General features: G+C 37.1%; 1 protein-coding gene across 3 annotated transcripts in view; it reads right to left on the bottom strand.

Moving 5' to 3' along the window:
- RMDN2 (regulator of microtubule dynamics 2) overlaps positions 1–22,695 on the bottom strand; it is a 129,192-nt gene that overhangs the window by 88,635 nt on the left and 17,862 nt on the right. Inside the window, exons 1-2 of one of the 3 annotated variants that reach the window (XM_023216323.3) lie at positions 18,458–18,590; positions 16,548–17,516 (exon numbers count right to left, since the gene is read on the bottom strand). The exons of 1 other annotated variant lie outside the window; for it this stretch is intronic. In XM_023216323.3, the coding sequence (XP_023072091.2) occupies positions 16,548–17,516; positions 18,458–18,474 (986 nt within the window). In that variant the 5' untranslated portion in view covers positions 18,475–18,590. Of the gene's footprint in view, positions 1–16,547; positions 17,517–18,457; positions 18,591–22,695 lie in introns of those variants that run through there. One more of the 3 variants, XM_031934165.1, reaches the window with a different exon arrangement.

Below are 22,695 nucleotides of genomic sequence, written 5' to 3'. Positions count from 1 at the left end.
ATAACATAAGTATCTACATAAGTATGTAAGTATATAAGTATCTACATAACATTAGTATAAGAAAATATTATATATTTTAAAAATCTAGTACAAAATACAGATGAATATATTTTAGTCCTTGGGGTAAGACATATGAAATAGACATTATGGATCATCTATTCAGAATTAAGGGTCGAGAAATAAATTCTTAAAATTATAATCAGTTTATTTTGATAAGAGTGCCAAGACAATTTAGTAGTGGAAACAATACTCTTCAACAAATAGTGCTAGAACAAATGGATAAGCAAATGCAAAAAATGAACTCTCACTTCCTATCATATATAAAAATTAACTCAAAATGTATCAAACCTAAGTGTAAGAGCTAGAACTATAAAATATTTGACAACATTTCATATGTATATGTTTTCGTTCTCATAAGAAAACACAGGAGCAAATATTTGTGATCTTGGATTAGGCAATGGTTTCTTAGACATGACATCACAAGCACACGTGACAAAAGAAAAAACTGTATAGACTTTATCAAAATGAAAAACTTAGGTGTTTCAAAAGACACCATTAAAAAAGTGAAAAGATAACCCAAAGAATAGAAGAAAATACGTTATGAATCATGTATCTGATAAGAGACTTGTATACAAAATATATATAAAACAATTCAACAATAAAAAGACAAATAATTCAATTTAAAAATGGGCAACTCTGCAAATAAATTAAAAACCACCAAATTAAATAATTTAAAAGATGGATCTTTATGGTAACAAATAATATATAGCTTTTATAAAGGTACAAAGCTATTATCTTTATGTTATTCTTTATAAGAACAAAAACTCAAATGTTGCTATAGCCATTAAATGAATTACATCAGAATTATGTATCTACTCCAACTTGCTCTCTATCTCTTGCTCTCATTCTGTCTCTCTCATGCACACATAGAATAGTTTTATTGTGAAATCTGCCATATATCCAAAGAATTAGGCTTATTCAAATTCTTCTAAAGAATTACTAAAGACGGAATGCCCCTCAGGTTTATTTTATAAAACTAATATAACTGACACAAAAACCAAACATGAATATAACAAAAATAAAAATTATAGGCCAATCTTACACATAAATATAAATGCAAAAATCCTCAATAAAATATCAATCAAGCAATTGCAACAAACATAAAATTATGTATTATAGCCAAATTGAGATTATACTAGAAATTACAAGCACCGTTTGACATTAGACAATTTCTCCGGCGCAAGAGATGAGACCTATCTGATCATTTCAGTCATTACCAAAAAAATTTTTTTCCCAATAAATTCCAACACCACTTCAGGACAAAAGAAATACCAAAACCTTAAACAAGAAATAGAAGGGAGCCAGGTGCCGTATATACATTCCCAGCACTTCAGGAGGCAGGAACATCACTTGAGCCCAGGAGTCCAAAACCAGCCAGGGCAAAATGGCAAAACACTGTCTCTCCAAAAAATAAAAAAAATTAGCTGGGTTTAGCGCCCACACCTGTAGTCCCAACTACTCAGGAGGGCGAGGTGAGAGGATTCCTTGAGCATAGAAAGTGGAGGCTGCAGTAATCTCTGACTGTGCCACTGCACCAGCCTGGGAGAGCAAGAAACTGTTGAAAAGGGAAAGCGAAAGGAAATGGGAAAGGGAAAGGAAGGAAAGAAAGAGAAAGCAAGGAAGTAAGCAGGAGAGAAAAAAAAAAGAAAGAAAACATAGGAAGGAAGGAAGGGAGGGAGGGAGGCGCCTTACAAACCTGAAAAAGGCTATAAACTAAAAACAGTAATACATTTCACACTTAATTATGAAACATTAGAAGCAGTCTCTTCAAAATCAAGAATAGAAAAAGATGTCCAATATTGCTTTTCTATTCGACATTGTACTGGAGGTGTTTTTGGCACAATATTAAAAGAAAAGCAAAAAATTATAATAATTGGAAAGAAGAAACAATCTTATTTTTTGAAGATTATTCAATAGAGGACCTAACAAAATTTACATATAGGTAATTAGAATTAATTAAGATTTGTAATCAATCTTCCAAAATCAATTGTGTTCTTATACTCTATAAAACAAGAAAACAAAATTTTATAAAAATATAGCATTTATAATAGTAGGAAAAATATAAGATACCTATGAAAAAAATTCACAGAAGTTTTAAAATGACTTTTCTGGAGAAAATTACAAAATAATATCTGAGAACATTAAAGAATACCTAAGTAAATGGAAAACAATATATTCTTGGATAGGAAAATTTAATTAAAACAATTTCATAAGGCTCCACATTAATTAACACTTTTAATGCAATTCTAAGAAAAATTCCAATGGAATTTTCTATGGAACAGACCTGACCCTAAAATTAATATAGAAAGGCAAGTGCAAGAAGAGCCAAGATAAGTTTGAAGAAACAGTATCAGGACTGCAGTATAAAGGATAAAGCTAAAGAAATTGGGTCAATGTGGTATTGGCATAGCACCAGGCAAACTGGGCAACAAAACAAAAGAGACCATGTAGGCTAGTCTCTTCCCACATTAAAATAAAAAACCAGCTGTGGGAAAATTGGTTTCCTACTTTGAACACGGATCTTCTATTTAAAACTGGGTATTTCTCAGAAAATTATGATAAAGTTCAAAAATAGGACATATCCATGCATCATTGGGAAAATTTGACTGTATTTATTAACTTTGGGTTAGAAATTAGATTTGTACTACCCAGCCCTCCTCCCAAAAGCATTTCATAGATTATCTGATGTCAAACCTAGAATTTTCTAATAGCCTTTCAGCAGGTCTAGAGAATTTGACATCTTAAGATGTCAAATTTGTTTACAAACATTTGTTCTACATATACTTTTCTGGTCCTTTCTTCTGCTCTAAATTTTCATAAAAACCATGCCTATCCCTTCAACTCTGCATGATCAATTGTTTATTTCAATAGCAACAACAGCATCTCTGAAAGCATAGTTGCATTATTTAGGGAGAAAATGACATTATTTACTATGAAAATAAAAGTGTATTTACAGAAGTACATCAGGAATGAGTTATACTGAAATAGGTCCTCATTTCCCCATGAAAACACCAAGTAAACAACAACAGACTTTCTCTTTTTTTTGAGACAGAGTCTCGCTCTGTCACCAAGGCTACAGTGCAGCGGCGTGATCACGGCTCGTTGCTGCCTACGCCTCCGGGTTCAAGCGATTCTTCTGCCTCAGCCTCCTGAGTAGCTGGGATTACAGGTGCCTGCCACTGTGCCCAGCTAATTGTTTTGTATTTTTAGTAGAGACCAGGTTTCACCATGTTGGCCAGGCTGGTCTCGAATGCCTGACCTCAAGTGATCTGCCCACCTTGCCCTCCCAAAGTGCTGAGATTACAGGCGTGAGCCACTGCCCAGCCTTGAGCCACTGCACCTAACCTAACAACAGATTTTCTGAAGTATCTTTGTAGGAGACCTAGAAACTATCACATACAACATGTCCTGAAATTTTATGTCATCTAGAGCTTTGGTAAGTATGAGGGGACTTCAAAAAGTTCATGGAAAAAAGGAATTAAAAGATAAAAATACAATACATAAACTTTATTTCTCAGCACATAATTCATCAAGGTCAAGACAATTTTGTAAGTGAAGATACCGGCCATTTAGTCCATCTGTAAAGAACTGAGGGTCCTGGGAATTGAACCATATCAATGTTGTCTTTTGTACATTATTAACTGAAGAAAAATTAGTGCTTTAAAAAAACTTTTTTTTTTTAAGATTAGGAAACAAAAGTTGAAAAGAGTCAAATCCAATGAGGACTCTAAGGTGGAAGCCTAATGATTTCCTACCAAAAGAAACTCTTGCAAAATTGCCCTCGTTTGATGAGAGGAATGAGCAGGAGTATCGTCATGGTGGAGAACACTCTGATGACGCTTTTCCCAGAATTTTCCTACTAAAGCTTTGACTAACTCTCTCAAAACACTTTCATAAAAAGTAGATGTCATCATTCTTCGATCTTCCAGAAAGTCAACAAGCAAAATACCTTGAGCATCCAAAAATCTGTTGCCATGACATTGCTCTTGACCAGTCTGCTTTTGCTTTGACTGGACCACTTTCACCTCTTGGTAGCCATTGCTTTGACTGTACTCTGTCTTCAGGATTGGACTGGGAAGGCCATGTTTCATCTCTTGTTATGATTCCTTAAAGAAATGCTTCAAGATCTTCATCCCACTTGTTAAAAATTTCTCTTGAAAGCTCTGTGCTTGTCTGCAGCTGATCTGATGAAACAGTTTTAGCACCAATTCAATGGAAAGTTTGTTTAATTTTTTAGTCAGAATAGTATAAAGAGAACCAATAGAGATGTCTATGGTACTAGCTATTATTTCTGCTGTTAATCATTGGTTTTCTTCAATTAGAGGATACAAACAAAATTAATTTTTTCCTTGCAAATTGATGTGGATGTGTCTCTGTGGGCTTCATCTCTAACATCACCTCATCCCTTCTTAAAATGAGTTCTCCATTTGGCTTATTTCTTTCGGGCACTGTCCCCATAAACTTTTTGTAAAGCATCAATGATTTCACCATTCTTCCACCCAAGTTTCACCATAAATTTGATGTTTGTTCTTACTTCAATTTTAGTAGAACGCATGTTGCTCTGATAGGGGCTCTTTTCAAACTAATGTTTTATCCTTCTTAGTGTCTCGAACTAGATCCTTTTCAAATATATTATGGTGAGTTAGCATAAGCTTATTCTGGTGCAAAAAACTGTGAAACAAGTACATAGCTTCTTCATAATATTCATTTTCCATGAACTTTTTGAAGACCCCTCATATGATAACCGAACTAAAAATTTACTGGAAGGGACCAACAGAAGACTCAAACAGGTGAAAAACAAACCAGGCAAACTTTAAGACAGGTCACTTGAAAATATTAGTTCTGAGGAACAAAAAGAATAAAAAATGAAAAAAAAAAAAGTAAATAGAGCCTAAAGGACTTATGGGGCCTCATGAAGCAGACATATACACACATTGTAGGGGTTCCAGAAGGAGGAGAGAGAGAAAGTGGCAGTAAGCTAATTTGAAGAAACAATGGCCAAAGCCCAAATCTAGGAAACACAATGAAATACAAATGCAAGAACTTTCTTTTCTTTTCTTTTTTTGGAGACACAGTCTCGCTCTGTTGCTCAGGCTGGAGCGCAGTGGCATGGTATCGGCTCACTGCAAGCTCTGCCTCTGGGGTTCATGCCATTCTCCTGCCTCAGCCTCCCGAGCAACTGGGACTACAGGCGCCCGCCACCTCGCCCGGCTAGTTTCTTGTATTTTTTTAGTAGAGACGGGGTTTCACCGCATTAGCTAGGATGGTCTCGATCTCCTGACCTCGTGATCCGCCCGCCTCGGCCTCCCAAAGTGCTGGGATTACAGGCTTGAGCCACCGCGCCCAGCCTTTTTATTCTTTTACATGATCTAAACAGAAAAGCATAAAGTAATTATGAATCTATATTAATGATTATACAACATAAAGATGTAATTTGTAATATCAACAAAATATATGAGTGGTGGAGTTGGAAAGGAGTAGAAATTTTGTCTGCAATTAAAGTTAAGTTGGTATGAATTTAAAATATGTTGTTATAACTTTAGGATGCTACAAATAATCCCCATGGCAACCACAAAAAATATTTATAGAATATATGTAATAAAAAAAAAACAAAAAATATAAACACAAAGAGAGGCAACAAGGTAGAAAACGAGGGACCAAAAAAATCTATGGCATATACAAAACCAATAACAAAATGAAACAATAAGTCCTTTCCTATTTGTAATGACTTCAAATATAAATGGGATTAAATTCCTCAATCAAAAGATATATTGGTAGAATGGATTTAAAAAATTGGGATTTAACTATATGCTTTCTAAAAGAGACTAATTTTTGATGTAAAAACACACATGTTGAATGTGAAAGGACAGAAAAAGAGGTTTCATGAAAATAGTAAACAAAAGAGAGTGGGAGTGGCTATACTATTAGACAAAATAGACTTTAAGTCAAAATTGTACAAGAGACAAAGAAAGGCATGACATAATAAAAGAGCCAATTCACCAAGAAGATATAACAATAACACTAAATGCACTCAACATCGTACTTCCTAAATATGTGAAGCAAACACTGACAGAATTGAAGAAATAGATAGCAACACAACAATAGTAAAAGTAAAATAATAATACCATAGTAATACCATTACTTTAATAATAAAGTAATAGTAAATGAATTCAATGACCCAATTTTAATAATGGATAAAACAACTAGGCAGATGATTAGTAAGGAAATAGAGGACTTAAACATCACTATAGACCTATAAACCTGCAGGACCTAACAACATATATAGACAATGCCACCCAATAATAACAGAATACACATTCTTCTCAAATGCATGTGGAATATTCTCCAAGTAGATAATATATTAGGCCATGAAATAAGTCTTAGTTAATTTACAGATATAGAAATTATACAAAGCATATTTTCTGGATCACAATAAAAATGAAACTAGAAATCAGCAGAAGAAAAACTGGAAAATCCATAAATATGTGAGAATTAAAAAACATACTTTTAAACAACTAGTGGACCAAAGATGCAATCACAAGGCAAATAAGAAAACATCTTGGGTCAAATGAAAATGAAAACATAACATACCAAAAACTTATGGGATGTAGCAAAAGAGGTGATAGGGGGAAAATTCATACCTGGAAATGCTTACATTAAAAGAAGGAAGATTTTTGTATAATGGACTCAACCAAAGAAACTCACATGTATGAAGCCAAATTAATAAATCCAAGGGTATAGTAACAGAAGCATCTGGAGAAGCTCAGGCTTAACTGCCAACTATTAACCACAGATCAATGGTTTTCAAAATGTTTCATGGAGCCCTAGATTTGAAAAAAGATGCTTCCATGGTTCCAAGCAAGATGGCTGAATAGGAACACCTCCAGTCTGCAGCTCCCAGCGAGACCAACACAGAAGGTAGGTGATTTCTGCATTTCCACCTGAGGTAACCAGTTCATCTCATTGGGACTGGTTAGACAGTGGGTGCAGCCCACAGACGGTGAGCTGAAGAGGGTGGGGCATTGGGGAACTCCCTCCCTGAGCCAAGGGAAGCCATGAGGGACTGTGCCATGAGCAACCGTGCTATCCAGTCTGGATGCTACGCTTTTCCTACGCTTTTTGCAACCCGCAGACCAGGAGATTCCCTTGGGTGCTTACACCACCAGGGCCCTGGGTTTCAAGCACAAAACCGGGCAGCCATTTGAGCAGACACTGAGGTAGCTGCAGAAGTTTTTTTTATACCCCAGTTGTACCTGGGGTGTGAACCCCAGAAAGACAGAACTGTTCACTCCCCTGGGAAGGGGGCCAAAGCCAGGGAGTTAGGTGTTCTTGCTTGGGGGATCCCACCCCCATGGAGCCCAGCAAGCTAAGATCCACTGGCTGGAAATACCCACTGCCAGCACAGCAGTCTGAAGTCTACCTGGGACATTTGGGCTTGGTAGGGGAGGGGCATCTGCCACTACTGAGGCTTGAGCCCCGGTCTTCCCCAGACAGTGTAAACAAAGCCACCAAGAAGTTTGGACTGGGTGGAGGCCAGGGCAGTGCAGCAAAGCCACTGTAGTCAGACTGCCTCTCTAGATTCCTCCTCTCTGGGTGGGAAATCTCTGAAAGAAAGGTAGCAGCCCCAGTCAGGGGCTTATAGATAAAACTCCTATCACCCTGGGACAGAGCACCTGGGGGAAGTGGCGGCTGTGGGCACAGCTTCAGCAGACTTAAACGTTCCTGCTGGCTGGCTCTGAAGAGAGCAGCAGATCTCCCACCACAGCACTCGAGCTCTGCTAAGGGAGAGATTGCCTCCTCAAGTAAGTTCCTGACCCTGGTGCCTCCTAACGAGGAGACATCTCCCAGCAGAGGTTGACAGACACCTCATACAGGAGAGCTCGTCAGCATCTGGCAGGTGCCTCTCTGGGACAAAGCTTCCAGAGGAAGGAGCAGGCAGCAATCTTTGCTGCTCGGCAGCCTCTGCTGGTGATACCCCAGCAAACAGTGTCTGGAGTGGACCTCCAGCAAACTCCAGCAGATCTGCAGAAGAGGGAGCTGACTGTTAGAAGGAAAACTAACAAACAGAAAGCAAAAACATCAAAATCAGCAAAAAAGACACCCACGCAAAACCCATCCTAAGGCCCTGACCATCAAAGATCAAAGGTAGATAAATCTATGAAGATGAGGAAGAACCAGTGCAAAAATGCTGAAAATTCCAAAATCCGGAATGCCTCTTCTCCTCCAAAGGATCACAACTCCTTGCCAGCAAGGGAACAAAGCTGGATGGAGAATGACTTTGACGAACTGACAAAAGTAGGCTTCAGAAGGTGGGTAATAACAAACTTCTCCGAGCTAAAGGAGCATGTCCTAACCCAATGCAAGGAAGCTAAGAACCTTGATAAAAGATTAGAGGAATTGCTAACTAGAATAACCAGTTTAGGGAAGAACATAAATGACCTGATCGAGTTGAAAAACACAGCACAAAAACTTCATGAAGCATACACAAGTATAATAACCAAATCAATCAAGCAGAAGAAAGGACATCAGATATTGCAAATTAACTTAATGAAATAAAGTGTAAAGACAAGATTAGAGAAAAAAGAATGCAAAGGAACAAATAAATCTTCCAAGAAACATGGGACTATGTGAAAAGACCAAATCTGTGTTTGATTGGTGTACCTGAAAGTGATTGGGAGAATGGAACCAAGTTGGAAAACACTCTTCAGGATATTATCCAGAACTCCCCCAACACAGCAAGAGAGGCCAACACTAAAATTTGGAAAATACAGAGAACACCACAAAGATACTCCTCGAGAAGAGCAACCCCAAGAAACATAATCATTTGATTCACCAAGCTTGAAACAAACAAAAAATGTTAAGGGCAGCCAGAGAGAAAGGTCAGGTTACCAACAAAGGGAAGCCCATCAGACTAACAGGAGATCTCTCTGCAGAAACTCTACAAGCCAGAAGAGAGTGGCAGCTAATATTCAACATTCTTAAAAAAAGAATTTTCAACCCAGAATTTCATATTGAGCCAAACTAAGCTTCATGAGTGAAGGAGAAATAAAATCCTTCACAGACAAGCAAATGGTGAGGGATTTGGTAACCACCAGGCCTGCCTTACAAGAGTTCCTGAAGGAAGCACTAAATATGGAAAGGAAAAACCAGTACCAGCCACTGCAAAAACATACCAAAATACACAGACCAACGACACAATGAAGAAACTGCATCAACTAATGTGCAAAATAACCAGCTGGAATCATGATGACAGGATCAAATTCACACATAACAATATTAACCTTAAATGTAAATGGGCTAAGTGCCCCAATTAAAAGACACATATTAACCTTAAATATAAATGGAGTAAATTCCCTAATTAAAAGACACAGACTGGCAAATTGGATAAAGAGTCAAGACCCATTGGTGTGCAGTATTCGGAAGACCCATATCATGTGCAAAGATATGCATAGGCTCAAAATAACGGGATGGAAGAATATTTATCAAGCAAATGGAAAGAAAAAAAAGAAAGATAGAAAGAAAGAAGCAGGGGTTGCAATCCTAGTCTCTGAAAAACAGACTTTAAACCAACAAAATCAAAAAATCAAGGTCATTACATAACGGTAAGGGAATTACTGCAACAAGAAGAGCTAACTATTCTAAATATACATGCACCCAGTACAGGAACACCCAGATTCATAAAGCAAGTTCTTAGAGAACTACAAAGAGACTTACACTCCCACATATTAACAGGGGGAGACTTTAACACCCCACTGTCAATATTAGACAGATCAATGAGATAGAAAATTAACAAGGATATTCAGGACTTTAATTCAGCTCTGGATCAAGAGGACCTAATAGACATCTACAGAAATCTCCACCCCAAATCAACAGAATATACATTCTTCTCAGCACCACATAGCATTTATTCAAATACTGACCACATAATTGGAAGTAAAACACTAATCAGCAAATGTAAAAGAACAGAAATCATAACAAACAGTCTCTCAGACCACAGTGCAATCAAATTAGAACTCAAGATTAAGAAATTCACTCAAAACTGCACAACTACATGGAAATGGAAAAACGTGCTCCTGAATGACTACTGGGTAAACAATAAAATTAAGGCAGAAATAAATAAGTTCTTTGAAATCAAAAAGAACAAAGATAAAACATACCAGAATCTCTGGGACACAGCTAAAGCAGTGATTAGAGGGAAATTTATAGCACTAAAGGCCCACAAAAGAAAGTGAGAAATATCTAAAATTGACACCTTAACATCACAATTAAAAGAACTAGAGCAGCAACAGCAAATAAATTCAAAACCTAGCACAAGATGAGAAATATCTAAGATCAGAGCAGAACTGAAGGAGATAGACATGAAAAATCCTTCAAAAAACATCAATGAATCCAGGAGTTGGTTTTTTGAGAAGATCAACAAAATAGATAGACTGCTAGCAAGACTAATAAAGAAGAAAAGAGAGAAGAATTAAATAGACACAATAAAACATGATAAAAGGGATATTACCACTGATCCCACAGAAATACAAACTACCATCAGAGAATACTATAAACACCTCTATGCAAATAAACTAGAAAATCTACAAGAAATGGATAAATTCCTGGACACACACACCCTCCCAAGACTAAACCAGGAAGAAGTCAAATCCCTGAATAGACCAATAACAAGTTCTGAAATTGAGGCAGTAATTAATAGCCTACCAACCATAAAAAGTCCGGGTCCAGATGGATTCACAGCCAAATTCTACCAGAGGCACAAAGAGGAGCTGGTAGCATTCCTTCTGAAACTATTCCAAAAAACAGAAAAAGAGGGACTCCTCCCTAACTCATTTTATGAGGCCAGCATCATCCTGATACCAAAACCTGGCAGAGACACAACAACAAAAAGAAAATTTCAGCCCAATATCCTTGATGAAGATCGATGCAAAAATCCTCGGTGAAATACTGGCAAACCGAATCCAGCAACACATCAAATAGCTATCCACCACAATCAAGTCAGCTTCATCCTGAGGATGAGAGGCTGGTTCAACATATGCAACATATTGATTATCTCAACAGATGCAGAAAAGGCCTTTGACAAAATTCAACACGACTTCATGCTAAAAACATTCAATAAACTAGGAGTTGATGGAACATATCTGAAAATAATATACTGAATAGGCAGAAGCTGGAAGCATTCCCTTTGGAACCCAGCACAAGACAAGGATGCCCTCTCTTACCACTCCCATTCAACACAGTATTGGAAGTTCCGGCCAGGGCAATCAGGCAAGATAAATAAATAAAGGGTATTCAGATATGAAGAGAGGAAGTCAAATTGTCTGTTTGCAGATATCATAACTGTATATATAGAAAACCCTATCATCTCAGCCCCAAAACTCCTTAAACTGATAAGCAACTTCAGCAAAAGTCTCAGGATAAAAAATCACACGCATTCCTATAAACCAAAAATCACATGCATTCCTATAAACCAATAATAGAGAGCCAAATCATGAGTGAACTCCCATTCACATTTGCTACAAATAGAATAAAATGCCTAGGAATACAACTTAGAGGGGACGTGAAGGACTTCTTCAAGACGGGCTACAAACCACTTCTCAAGGAAATAAGAGAGTACACAAACAAATGGAAAAACATTCCATGCTCATGGATAGGAAGAATCAATATTGTGAAAATGGCCATACTTCCCAAAATAATTTATAGATTCAATGCTATTCCCATCAAGCTACCATAGACTTTCTTCACAGAATTAGAAAAAACTACTTTAAATTTCATATGGAACCAAAAAAGAGCCCATATAGTCAAGACAATCCTAAACAAAAAGAACAAAGCTGGAAGCATCACACTACCTGACTTCAAACTATACTACAAGGCTACAGTAACCAACACAGCATGGTACTGGTACCAAAACAGATATATAGACCAATGGAATAGAACAGAGGCCTCAGAAATAACACCACACACCTACAACCATCTGATCTTTGACAAACTGACAAAAACAAGCAATGGGGAAAGGATTCCCTGTTTAATAAATGGTGTTGGGAAAACTGGCTAGCCATCCATATGCAGAAAACTGAAACTGGACCCCTTCCTTACATCTTATACAAAAATCAACTCAAGAAGGATCAAAGACTTAAATGTAAGACCTAAAGCCATAAAAACCCTAGAAGAAAACCTAGGCAATACCATTCAGGACATAGGCATGGGCAAAGACTTCATGACTAAAACACCAAAAGCAATTGCAACAAAAGCCAAAATAGACAAACTGGATCTAATTAAACTAAAGAACTTCTGCGCAGTAAAAGAAACTATCATCAGAGTGAACAGGCAACCTACAGAGTGGGAGAAAATTTCTGCAATCTATCCATCTGACAAAGGGCTAATATCAAGAATCTACAAGGAACTTAAATAAATTTACAAGAAAAAAACCAAACAACCCTATCAAAAAGTGGGTGAAGAATATGAACAGACACTTCTTGAAGACATTTATGCGGCCAACAAACATATGAAAAAAACCTCATCATCATTGGTCATTAGAGAAATGCAAATCAAAACCATAATGAGATACCATCTCACGCCAGTTAGAATGGCGATAATTAAAATGTCAGGAAACAACAGATGCTGGAGAGGATGTGGAGAAATAGGAACACTTTTACACTATTGGTGGGAGTGTAAATTAGTTTAACCATTGTGGAAGACAGTGTGGCAATTCCTCAAGGATCTAGAACCAGAAATATCATTTGACCCAGCAATCCCATTAATGGGTATATACCCAAAGGATTATAAAGCATTCTACTATACAGATATATGCACAGGTAGATATGTGCCATGGTGGTTTGCTGTACCCATCAACCCATCATCTATGTTAGGTATTTGCAGGGACATGGTGAAGCTGGAAACCATCATTCTCAGCAAACTAACACAGGAACAGAAAACCAAACACTGCATGTTCTCACTCATAAGTGAGAGCTGAACGATGAGAACACATGGACACAGGGAGAGGAACATCACACACTGAGGGCTGTCAGGGGGTAGGGAGCAAGAGGAGGGGTACCATTAGGACAAACACCTCCGTCAGATCTTGTGAGACTTATTATCATGAGAATTGCACAGGAAAGATTGCCCCCCATGATTTAATTACCTCCCCCTGGGTCCCTCCCACAACATGTGGGAATTCTGGACATACAATTCAAGTTGAGATTTGGGTGGGGACACAGTCAAACCATATCAATACAACATAAACAAAATGAAGGGAAAAACAACCCATGATCATCTCCATTGATGCAGAAAAAGCATTTGACAAAATTTATCACCTTTTTATGATAAAAGCACTCAACAAACTAGGAATAAAAATTAACTGCTTCAATATATTAAAGGCCATATGTGAAAAGTCCACAGCTGACATCATAGTCAATGGTGAAAAGCTGAAAGCTTTCTTATTAAGATTAGGAACAAGACAAGGGTGCTCTTTATCACTTCTAGTCAACATAGTACTAAAAGTTCTAACCAGTGCAACTAGGCAAGATGATGAAATAAAAGGCATCCAAATTAGGGAGAAACAAAGTTATCTTCTGATCACAGACAACACAATCTTATAGGTAGAAAAAAACCCTAAATATTTCACACACATATACAAAATAAGAATTAATAAAATTCAGCAAAGTTGCAGGATAGAAAATCAACACACAAAAATCAGGTGTTTTTCTATGCATTAACAATGAGCTATCTGGAAAGAATTATAAAAATACTTTTACTTATAATTGCATCAAAAGTGTAAAATACTTAGAAATAAACTTAACTGAGATGAAAAACCTGTACACTGAAAACTACAAAACACTGTTGAAAGAATTTAAATAAGATACAAATAGAAAGACATCCCATGTTTGTGGATTTGAAAGTTTATAATGTTAAGATGTCAATCCTACCCAAAATAATCTACAGATGCAATGCAATCCCTCTGAAAATCCCAGTATTTTTTGTAGAAATAGAAACATCTATCCTGAAATTCATTTGGAATTCCAAGACGCCCCAAATGGCCAAAATAATCTTGAAAAATAAAAACAAAGTTGGAGGTCTCACACCTCCTGATTTTCAAACTTACTACAAAGCTACAGTAACCAAACAGTGTGGTACAGTGTGGCGTAAAGACAGATGCATAGGCCAGTGAAAGAAAATGGAAAGCCCAGAAGTCAACCACATATATATGATCACATGACTTTTGACAAAGGTCCCAAGATCATTCAAAAGAGAAAGGGTAATCTCTTCAACAAACGGTGTTGAGAAAACTGGATATTCACATATAAAAGAATGAAGTAAGACCATTACTTAATATCACAAACAAAAATTAACTCAAAATGCATCAAAGACCTAAATGTAAAACCTAAAGCTATAAAACTCTTAAAACATAACGCAACAGTGGATTTGGCAATGATTTATTGATTATGGCACTAAAAGCATAGGCAATAAAAGAAAAAATTGACAAACTAGACTACCTCAAAATCTAAAACTTCTATGAATCAAAGGACATACTCAGCAAAAAGGCAGCCTACACACTGGGAGAAAATATTTGCAAATTGTATCTTTTTTAAAGTGTTAATATCCAAAATATATAAAGAACTCCTACAAATCAACAACAAAATAAAACCTGATTTAAAAAAATGATCAAGAGACTTGAATTGGCATTTCTCCAAAGAAGGTATACAAATGGGCAGCAGTCACACAAAAAGATGTTCAATGTTACTAATCATTAGGGATATTCCAATAAAAACCCACAATGAGATGCCACCTCATACCCATTAGGATAGCTACTATAACAAAACAAAACAAAATAGTAAGTGTTGGTAAGGTAGTGGAGAAACTGGAATCCTTCTACATTCTTGGTGCAAATGTAAAATGGTGCAGCCACTATGGAAAACAATATGGTAGTTCCTCAAAAAATTAAAATATAATTACCATATGATCCAATAATTCCACTTCTGGATATATACTCAAAAGAATTGAAAGCAAGGTTTCGAACAGATAGTTGCATGCATATGTTCATAGATAGTGCATTATTCACAATAGTTAAACATGGAAGCGCCCCAAATTGTCCACTGATGGATAAAGGATATGCAAAATGTGATATATACATACAGTGGAATATTATTCAGCCTTAAAAAGGAAGGACATTCTGACATATGCTAAAACACGGATGAACTTTGAGGACATTATACACTATGCTAAGTGAAATAAGCTGGTCACAAAATACCATATGATTCCCCTTATATGAGGTACTTGCAGTAGCCAAAATCATATATATAAAGTAGAGTGATGGTTGACAAGGGCTAGGGAGAGAGCAGAGTAGAGAGTTCTTATCTAATGGGTGGAGAGTTTAGTTTCAGTTTTGCAAGATGAAAAGAGTTGTGGAAACGGATGGTGGTGATGGCTGTACAACAATGTGAATGTACTTAATGTCACTGAAACACACATTTTAAAATGGTTAAGATGGTAACTTCTGTATTTATCACAATTTTTAAAAATTAAAATCAAAAGACCATTTTTTAAGACACATGCTAAGAGAAGACAAAACCACAAAAGTAAAAATAACATCTTAGCCCCATGATACAAATTTGGGGAACATTTTATTAGGATAATTAGAAATAATGCAAATTCCTTTCCTCTATAAAATCTAATTGTATTCTAACTTAAATATTTTCAATTGCTTACACGCATTTTCATTCATTAGCTACTTTGATAAATACTTTATAATAGTCTTTGTTTAATACAATGGGAAAAAAATGAAAAACACTCATTTTTAAAAATAAAATTTTGGGAGACTAATATACATACTTTTTCCTGATTTCAGAATTCCTTGAATGCCCAGATTTGCACATACATGAATGTGTATTAAAATTACTTAGTTAAAATATCTGGTTTCGAAATATTCCATATATTCCACTAAACATTTTTAACTTCTAATTTGGTTCTTGTGTTCATAAAAACATCATCTGTCAGTGGAACATCGGGCATGAGAAATACAGCTAGCAAGGCTGATATATATGAAAATGTGTGTACTGATGAATATAACTCTAGAGATTATGTAAGAAGACTGTTTCTAACGATTAGAGTATGATAAAAGGGGATACTAAACTCTCAAAGAATGTATTACTTTTAGAAGGTCCACACATCAAGGCTTGATGTTATTTTCAGACCACAAAAGTATTACATCAGTCACTCAGAAATCTGAGATTAGCCCATCTTTAAGCAGTAAATCTGAAAAAAGCTTAAAACAAAATCATCTTTGACTTCCATACTCCAATAACATCAGCAAACTAACTTTCAAAAGTACAGCAATTAAATTTATACTGCAATGTAGGAATCTTTTTCAGAAAATGCAGTGAACTTGGTGAGGAAAGGGGAGTTATGAGAAATGAATTCTACAGACTACGAAAGTGACTGGTGGGAAAACTATTTGAGGTGCCCTTCTAAGACAGGGTAAAGTCTGAAGTGACCTTATTTTAGGAATTTCAATAGGTGAAGATCTGTCTTCATCTTGAAACAAGACAGCAAAGTCTTCATCTTCAGATGGGCCTGAAGTTACTTCGTTTTGAAATGGGATAAAGCAACCAGAATTTTTATAAGATGAAGAAAATCCAGCTTTATGGAGGAATGGGAAAGTTCCACTTTGAGAGGGATGCTGTTGAATCGTGATTGGAGAATGATCTGTGCTGTAACTTTCAGTACCAGGATGAAGGAAATCTTTTAAATCTTTACATAATTGGCCCCTTTGTTGAATATCAGTGGCAATTCCATTTTGTTGATCGGGAGAGGAAGTATCACTTGCAAGAGAAAAGGAGGATGATGTGCTTTGTTGATAGGAGGCTGTATCAATAGTGTTCCCAAAGGCTGGAGAAGTAGTGTTTGTTTCAAAATTCTTAAAATTTTTAGTGTTATATTCAGGAGCAGAGATGGTTATATGTTTTTTAGCATCCGTATTATTTGAGGTTTTAGAAAAGATTTCGATTTCTTTTAGATTAAACATATTCTGGCCACTTGCTTGAGGATCAAAAAAATTGGCACTCTTGTAATAGGAAACTATACTTAGTTTACGGGATGAGAAACGTCTTCTGCAGGACATAAAGCTACCAAAATGGTCTGAGGAAGATTTTAAATCAGTGAAGTTTGTGTCTTCTTCAGAATCAAAGTTAGCTCTACTTTGTTGCCGGTATGGGGAAGCATTTCTTTTTTGAAATCCAACAAATAAAGAACATCTTCTTTCAGAGAAAGATGGACTTGATAGAGATAATAACCTTCTACTTGCTTTGGCTGAATTGACTTTACATGTTACAGGGGAATAAGACGTTTTATGACCAAGAGATACATTTGGTTGTGAAATAGAAGAGGTTCCACGATGCTGGGCGTCTGTAGTAACTTGATCTTCTGGAAAACATTGCTGGAAGCTCTGGTCCTCTTTGCAGCAGCTAGAGTGAGAAAAGGGTCAAATGAGGAAAAAAAAATAGGGAGCAGAGTGGAGACCTGCCAAGCCTCCTGAAGGATAATATCCACCTTTTGGTGTCTACCAGCTGGTACTGTTTTCATACCATTATGGAAACAGCAGGGAATAAGAATAGGGGAGCTGAAGTTAATGGTCACACAGATGTACTCAAAAGAATACACAAGTCTAAAAGCTTATTTCTGTCTACATAGTACCTACCCACTCTATTAAACCTTAGGAAGAGAAGTTCATAAAATTAGGGAAGCAGTTAGAAAGATCAGGGGAAGCATATGCCAGGATACCAGAACAAAAAGATTCCTAAAGGAAAAGACAGAACTGGTTTTAAAAATAATAAACCAGGCCAGGCGCAGTGGCTCACGCCTCTAATCCCAGCACTTTGGGAGGCTGAGGCGGGTGGATCACGAGGTCAGGAGATCGAGACCATCCTGGCTAACACAGTGAAACCCCGTCTCTACTAAAAATATAAAAAAATTAGCCGGGCATGGTGGTGGGCTCCTGTAGTCCCAGCTACTCAGGAGGCTGAGGCGGGAGAATGGCGTGAACCCGGGAGGCGGAGGTTGCAGTGAGCCAAGATCGCACCACTGCACTCCAGCCTGGATGACAAGCGAGACTCCTTCTCAAAAAAAAAGAAAAAAAAGTAATAAACCACAATATCTGTTTGAGACTACTAAACTACTATATTTAAAGGAGTTAAGGAGAATAAACTTACATTCTGTTGACTAATTGTATTTTAAAATATTAACCATGGATGAAGCAGAATCTCTCTGGGGATAATGATTTAAGTAAATATCTGGACAGTCCAGGATATCCAGTTATTATGGGAAATTAAAGGAAGCACTAAAGGTTGGTTTATGAATATTTTCAATGTTCTTTTAGCATATGCTGAAGTTTTTTTCTAAGGCTTACCTGAAGCATTTTCCCATTTTGAATTTAATCCAAAGTAAGTCTCTCCCCTCCCTTCTAGGCCATCATCTTTAAGCCATAAAATGCCCTGTGTAGGTGGAACAGGTCAGAAGACTGAATGCTCAAGCTGCATATGGAGTTAACATGGTAACAACACAGAATGTGATGACAGCAGACTCTAGAATCTCATTACATCAGTTTATATTAGAACTGTTCTGTAGCTCAGCTTTCTCAGAAGTTGGAATTCACATGGCTGTGGAATGTGTTTCTACCTTCACTGTTCAAGCAGTTATCCAACAAATCCAGGGGTGGGAAAACAGCTGGATGAGGACAATAACATATATGACACCTGCACAATCCTTTACCTTGGACCATCTCTCTCACCAGCTGCCTTCCACATCCCTGTCCTACTAACTCCTTCTTTCACTCGAACATTCTTTACCCCAGATTTTTGCATCCTTCAGTGATACGGAAAAGCAACTGTTAGAGACTTTGACCTAAAGATACATTGAGCAGGGAAAAAAAAGTTTAATAAGTAGCACATGTCCTTGCCCCCACAAATGAAACAAGCCTCATCCACCTTAGCAGTAAAGTATGCCATCTGACTGCTTGGGCCATTTGTACAGATTACGGGGATATGCTGTGCCATGATTACTCCTCAGAACAACTGATACTCACCTAAATGCAAGGTTAACAGTTATTAGAAAAGAAACACTATCCTTTCTTATCCAAACCAATTTGGGTTACTGTCCCCATAACAGGTATATGTGTATTTGTATAACTACCTATGACATGAAACACCCCCTCAAATACTTTCTTTTACTGTGCAATCTCCTGATTCTAAATACTACTACCACCTCTAGCCTTTGCTCCCTTCCTAACACCCTAATGCAGGAAATCCTTGAACAAATTCCTTTTGAGAGACCCAAAGCTCTCTCTAATGTTCAACATACAATGGTCGGATTTGTAATTTGATTTTAGTTTACATACAAACTAATAAATTAATTTCTTACTGTTTCATGGATGCTGGCAGAAGACATGAGATTCCTGGGTTGGAGACAGAAGACTTACGTTACTTACAGCACAGCAAAGCAGCATGATCACCAGGACGTTTATATTGGTTTTCCTGGGTCCCACATTGCCACAGGGGCAATGCAGAGGGCCCAGGGACACTTGCATTCACAGTGGATTGTGTTACAGGAAAGAAGGTTGAGCTGAAATGATCTACCACTTTTATAGTAAGTAGTAAGCAAACCTGCTAAACTTGCTCTTGGTCCTGAAGGGAAACAGTAACTCATTCTTCAAGGTTGCTCAACACAACCCTGAAAAATGGCCCACATAAAGAATGACCAGGGCCTTACATGCGTGGCTCATGTAGCAAGATGTCTGGGAGCACAAGAAGCCCAAGGAGGACTGTCTGTCTCTGTAGCCATCTATTAAATTTTCCCTCTCTTGTGAGATTACTGTCTTTTGTTCGTAAGCCACACTAAGGTCTGATTGTCATTTTCCAAAAGGATCTCTTCTGTACATTGCAAGAACAGAATATGTAATGCTTATAAAGTTTCTCTAAGAAATTTTTCTTTGAAAAATTGGGCCAGCTTGTTGTTTAACACTCCCACCAATGGACTCTGAAGAAGCATCTGCTCACTGAGCTACCCCAAAGGAAATAATTATTTGTAACTAAATCTCAACATTGTTAATCATTGCTGCTCAGTGGAGGTAATAAAGAGGTCAGATCACTCCCCCGACCCTATTCAAGCAAATCTATGATTATCCAGACACAAACAAAAGGTGTTTGGGTGTGGTGCATTTGGGGGATGAGGAAGAAGATCCAGATCTGCTCAGACATCAGAAAAGAAATATCATACCAGTACAGATAATATCTAGAAGCTGTTTAATATTGTTCAAGGTGAAGAACTTACCTAACCCTCTAAATGTCTGCAAATTGCCTCCTTTTGGCTTATTTTTAAGAGAACCAAAATTAGACTTAGCCCAAAAGCAAATAGTAACCCCTTATAATGACAAGCATCTAAAACACGTTCATCCTTCAATTCATTCCCAATTCTCTTCATTATCAATTCTATGACCCCAGGTACCTTCTGCTTTTATCATGCCCTATGGCCACCCAAACCTCCTCCTTTTCTACAACAGCCACTCTATTCTCACCAAGGTCAATATTTCATCATTATACTCACTATGCCCAATGAACCTTTTGTTTATCTCTAACCATAATTACCACTCATTAAAATGAAAAGTTCATCATGATTGCTCAGGTGGATGTTAAAAAATCTTCTAGAACAAAACTTCTCAAATGTTAGGGTGTGTAAGAGTCATCCACAGAGCTTGTTAAAATGCAGATTCCTGAGCACTGCTCCCAGACTTTCCAATTCGCTAAGTCCGAGGTATGTCCTGAGAATGTGCATTTCCCACACTCCCACAGGCAAGACGGGATGCTGATGCTGCTGGTCCACAGACCACAGTTTGAGCAGCTCTGTTCCAGAACATATGGGTCATTGAGACCCCCAGAGTCAAGGCAGAAGCATCTTTGGAGGTACCTCATAGCAGCTGCCTATCTAAGCTGGAGTCTAGAAAAGACAGTGAACAATATCAGGACTGAATGTCCCCCTCCTGGAACCTAGATGACAAGTCTCTTCAGAGAATCTATATTACACATGGGGAGAAGTTGGAGGCACAAGGGGAGAGCCCTGACTGGGACTGAAACCTTAACACAAAGAACAAGTCCCAAACTAAAAATTGAGTTAACTTGAATTGACAAATGTAAGTTTTTCCACATTATTCAAAACAAATATTGTGAAGTACTCTGAATTCAGCTATTGAAAAACACACATCTGTAGCTGATCTGAGTGTAGTATTATTCTTTAATAATAATAATACAAACTATTCAATTCATTACATTAATTTAGTTGTTTTTATAAACAGTTTATCAAATGTGCCTGATTGTGGACAGTAACAGCAATATTCATTTTTAAATTAGCACCAGGTAAACTGTTGTATTTCCTTTCACTACAACATTACACTCTATCCACGTAAGTTCCCTGTTTGCAGTTGGTTACCAAGATGACACAGCTGTCTGTATGTGACTTGTGAGGCAGAAAAAGTATGGCTTTTTTTATGAATATAGCACAAATATTGGTTATTTCTATTTTATAGAAATTCTACTTTCAGAATTTTCTCATCCATATATTATTTTCTTTTGAGAGAAAGAAGGTTATTAAAATTAATTCACTGAATAACTCAGAAAGTCAAATACTACCTATTCTCATTCATAAGAGGGAACTAAATAATGTGTACACATGGACATTGAGCATGGAATAAAAGACAGTAGACACTTCTAAAGGTGGGAGGGTGGGAGGAGGTGAGGGATGAGAAATTACCTAACGGGTACAATGTACATTATTTGGGTGATAGTTACACAAAAGCTCATACTTTGCAAAACAGCCATGTAACAGAACTGCATTTTTACTCTCTAAATCTACAAAAATCAAAATTAAAACAATAATTTCAAAAAATAAAATAAATTCACTAATAGCATTCTAGTCAAGAATATAAAACAGGACACAATCAAGGGTTTGAAATGATGCAAAAACAAGCTGGAAGTAGTTTTGAAACAATGAAAACAAAAAGTATGTATTCTAGGCCAACAAGTATATATGCATTCTAGCAACATTAGATAATTTGTTTTCTTCTCTATACTCTCCACATCCTCCGCCTTTTGCCTCTCTATCAAGCTCACCCTAAAAATCCCCAAATCTGGATCAATTCAACCACCAGGGTTCTTACTCTCATATATGAAATGGCAATAACTATTGAAAAACAGAATCATCCAACAGTGAAGACTGGCACGTAGTCTTGAATCTCAAATAGGGAAACCACCTCCTGCGTAATCCTTATTAATGTTTCTAGTTAATTACCTCTTCTACTCTCCACACCTGCTCTTCCAAACGTTCTTCCTTCACATGTTTCATTCATCATTAACGCAAATACTTCACGATAATTTATCAAGTGCTGAATGATAAACTGTGCTAAGCACTGGGAACACCACAGCAAACACATTAGTGCAGATTCTTAAGGAGGTCAAAGTCCTAAGACATGGAAACTGATAGAGGACAGGAGAGGGATAGTGTAGGGAAGAGAAAAATAAAGCATCTCACTCTTCTTCCTCAAATGTGTCAGTGTCCATTCACCTTCACCCTAGCAGATGGCCTACAGTCCACCCTCTC

Source organism: Piliocolobus tephrosceles, chromosome 15 (genome assembly GCF_002776525.5).
Source record: "Piliocolobus tephrosceles isolate RC106 chromosome 15, ASM277652v3, whole genome shotgun sequence".
Lineage (NCBI taxonomy): Eukaryota > Metazoa > Chordata > Mammalia > Primates > Cercopithecidae > Piliocolobus > Piliocolobus tephrosceles.
This window is presented reverse-complemented; position numbering and strand designations above follow the sequence as displayed.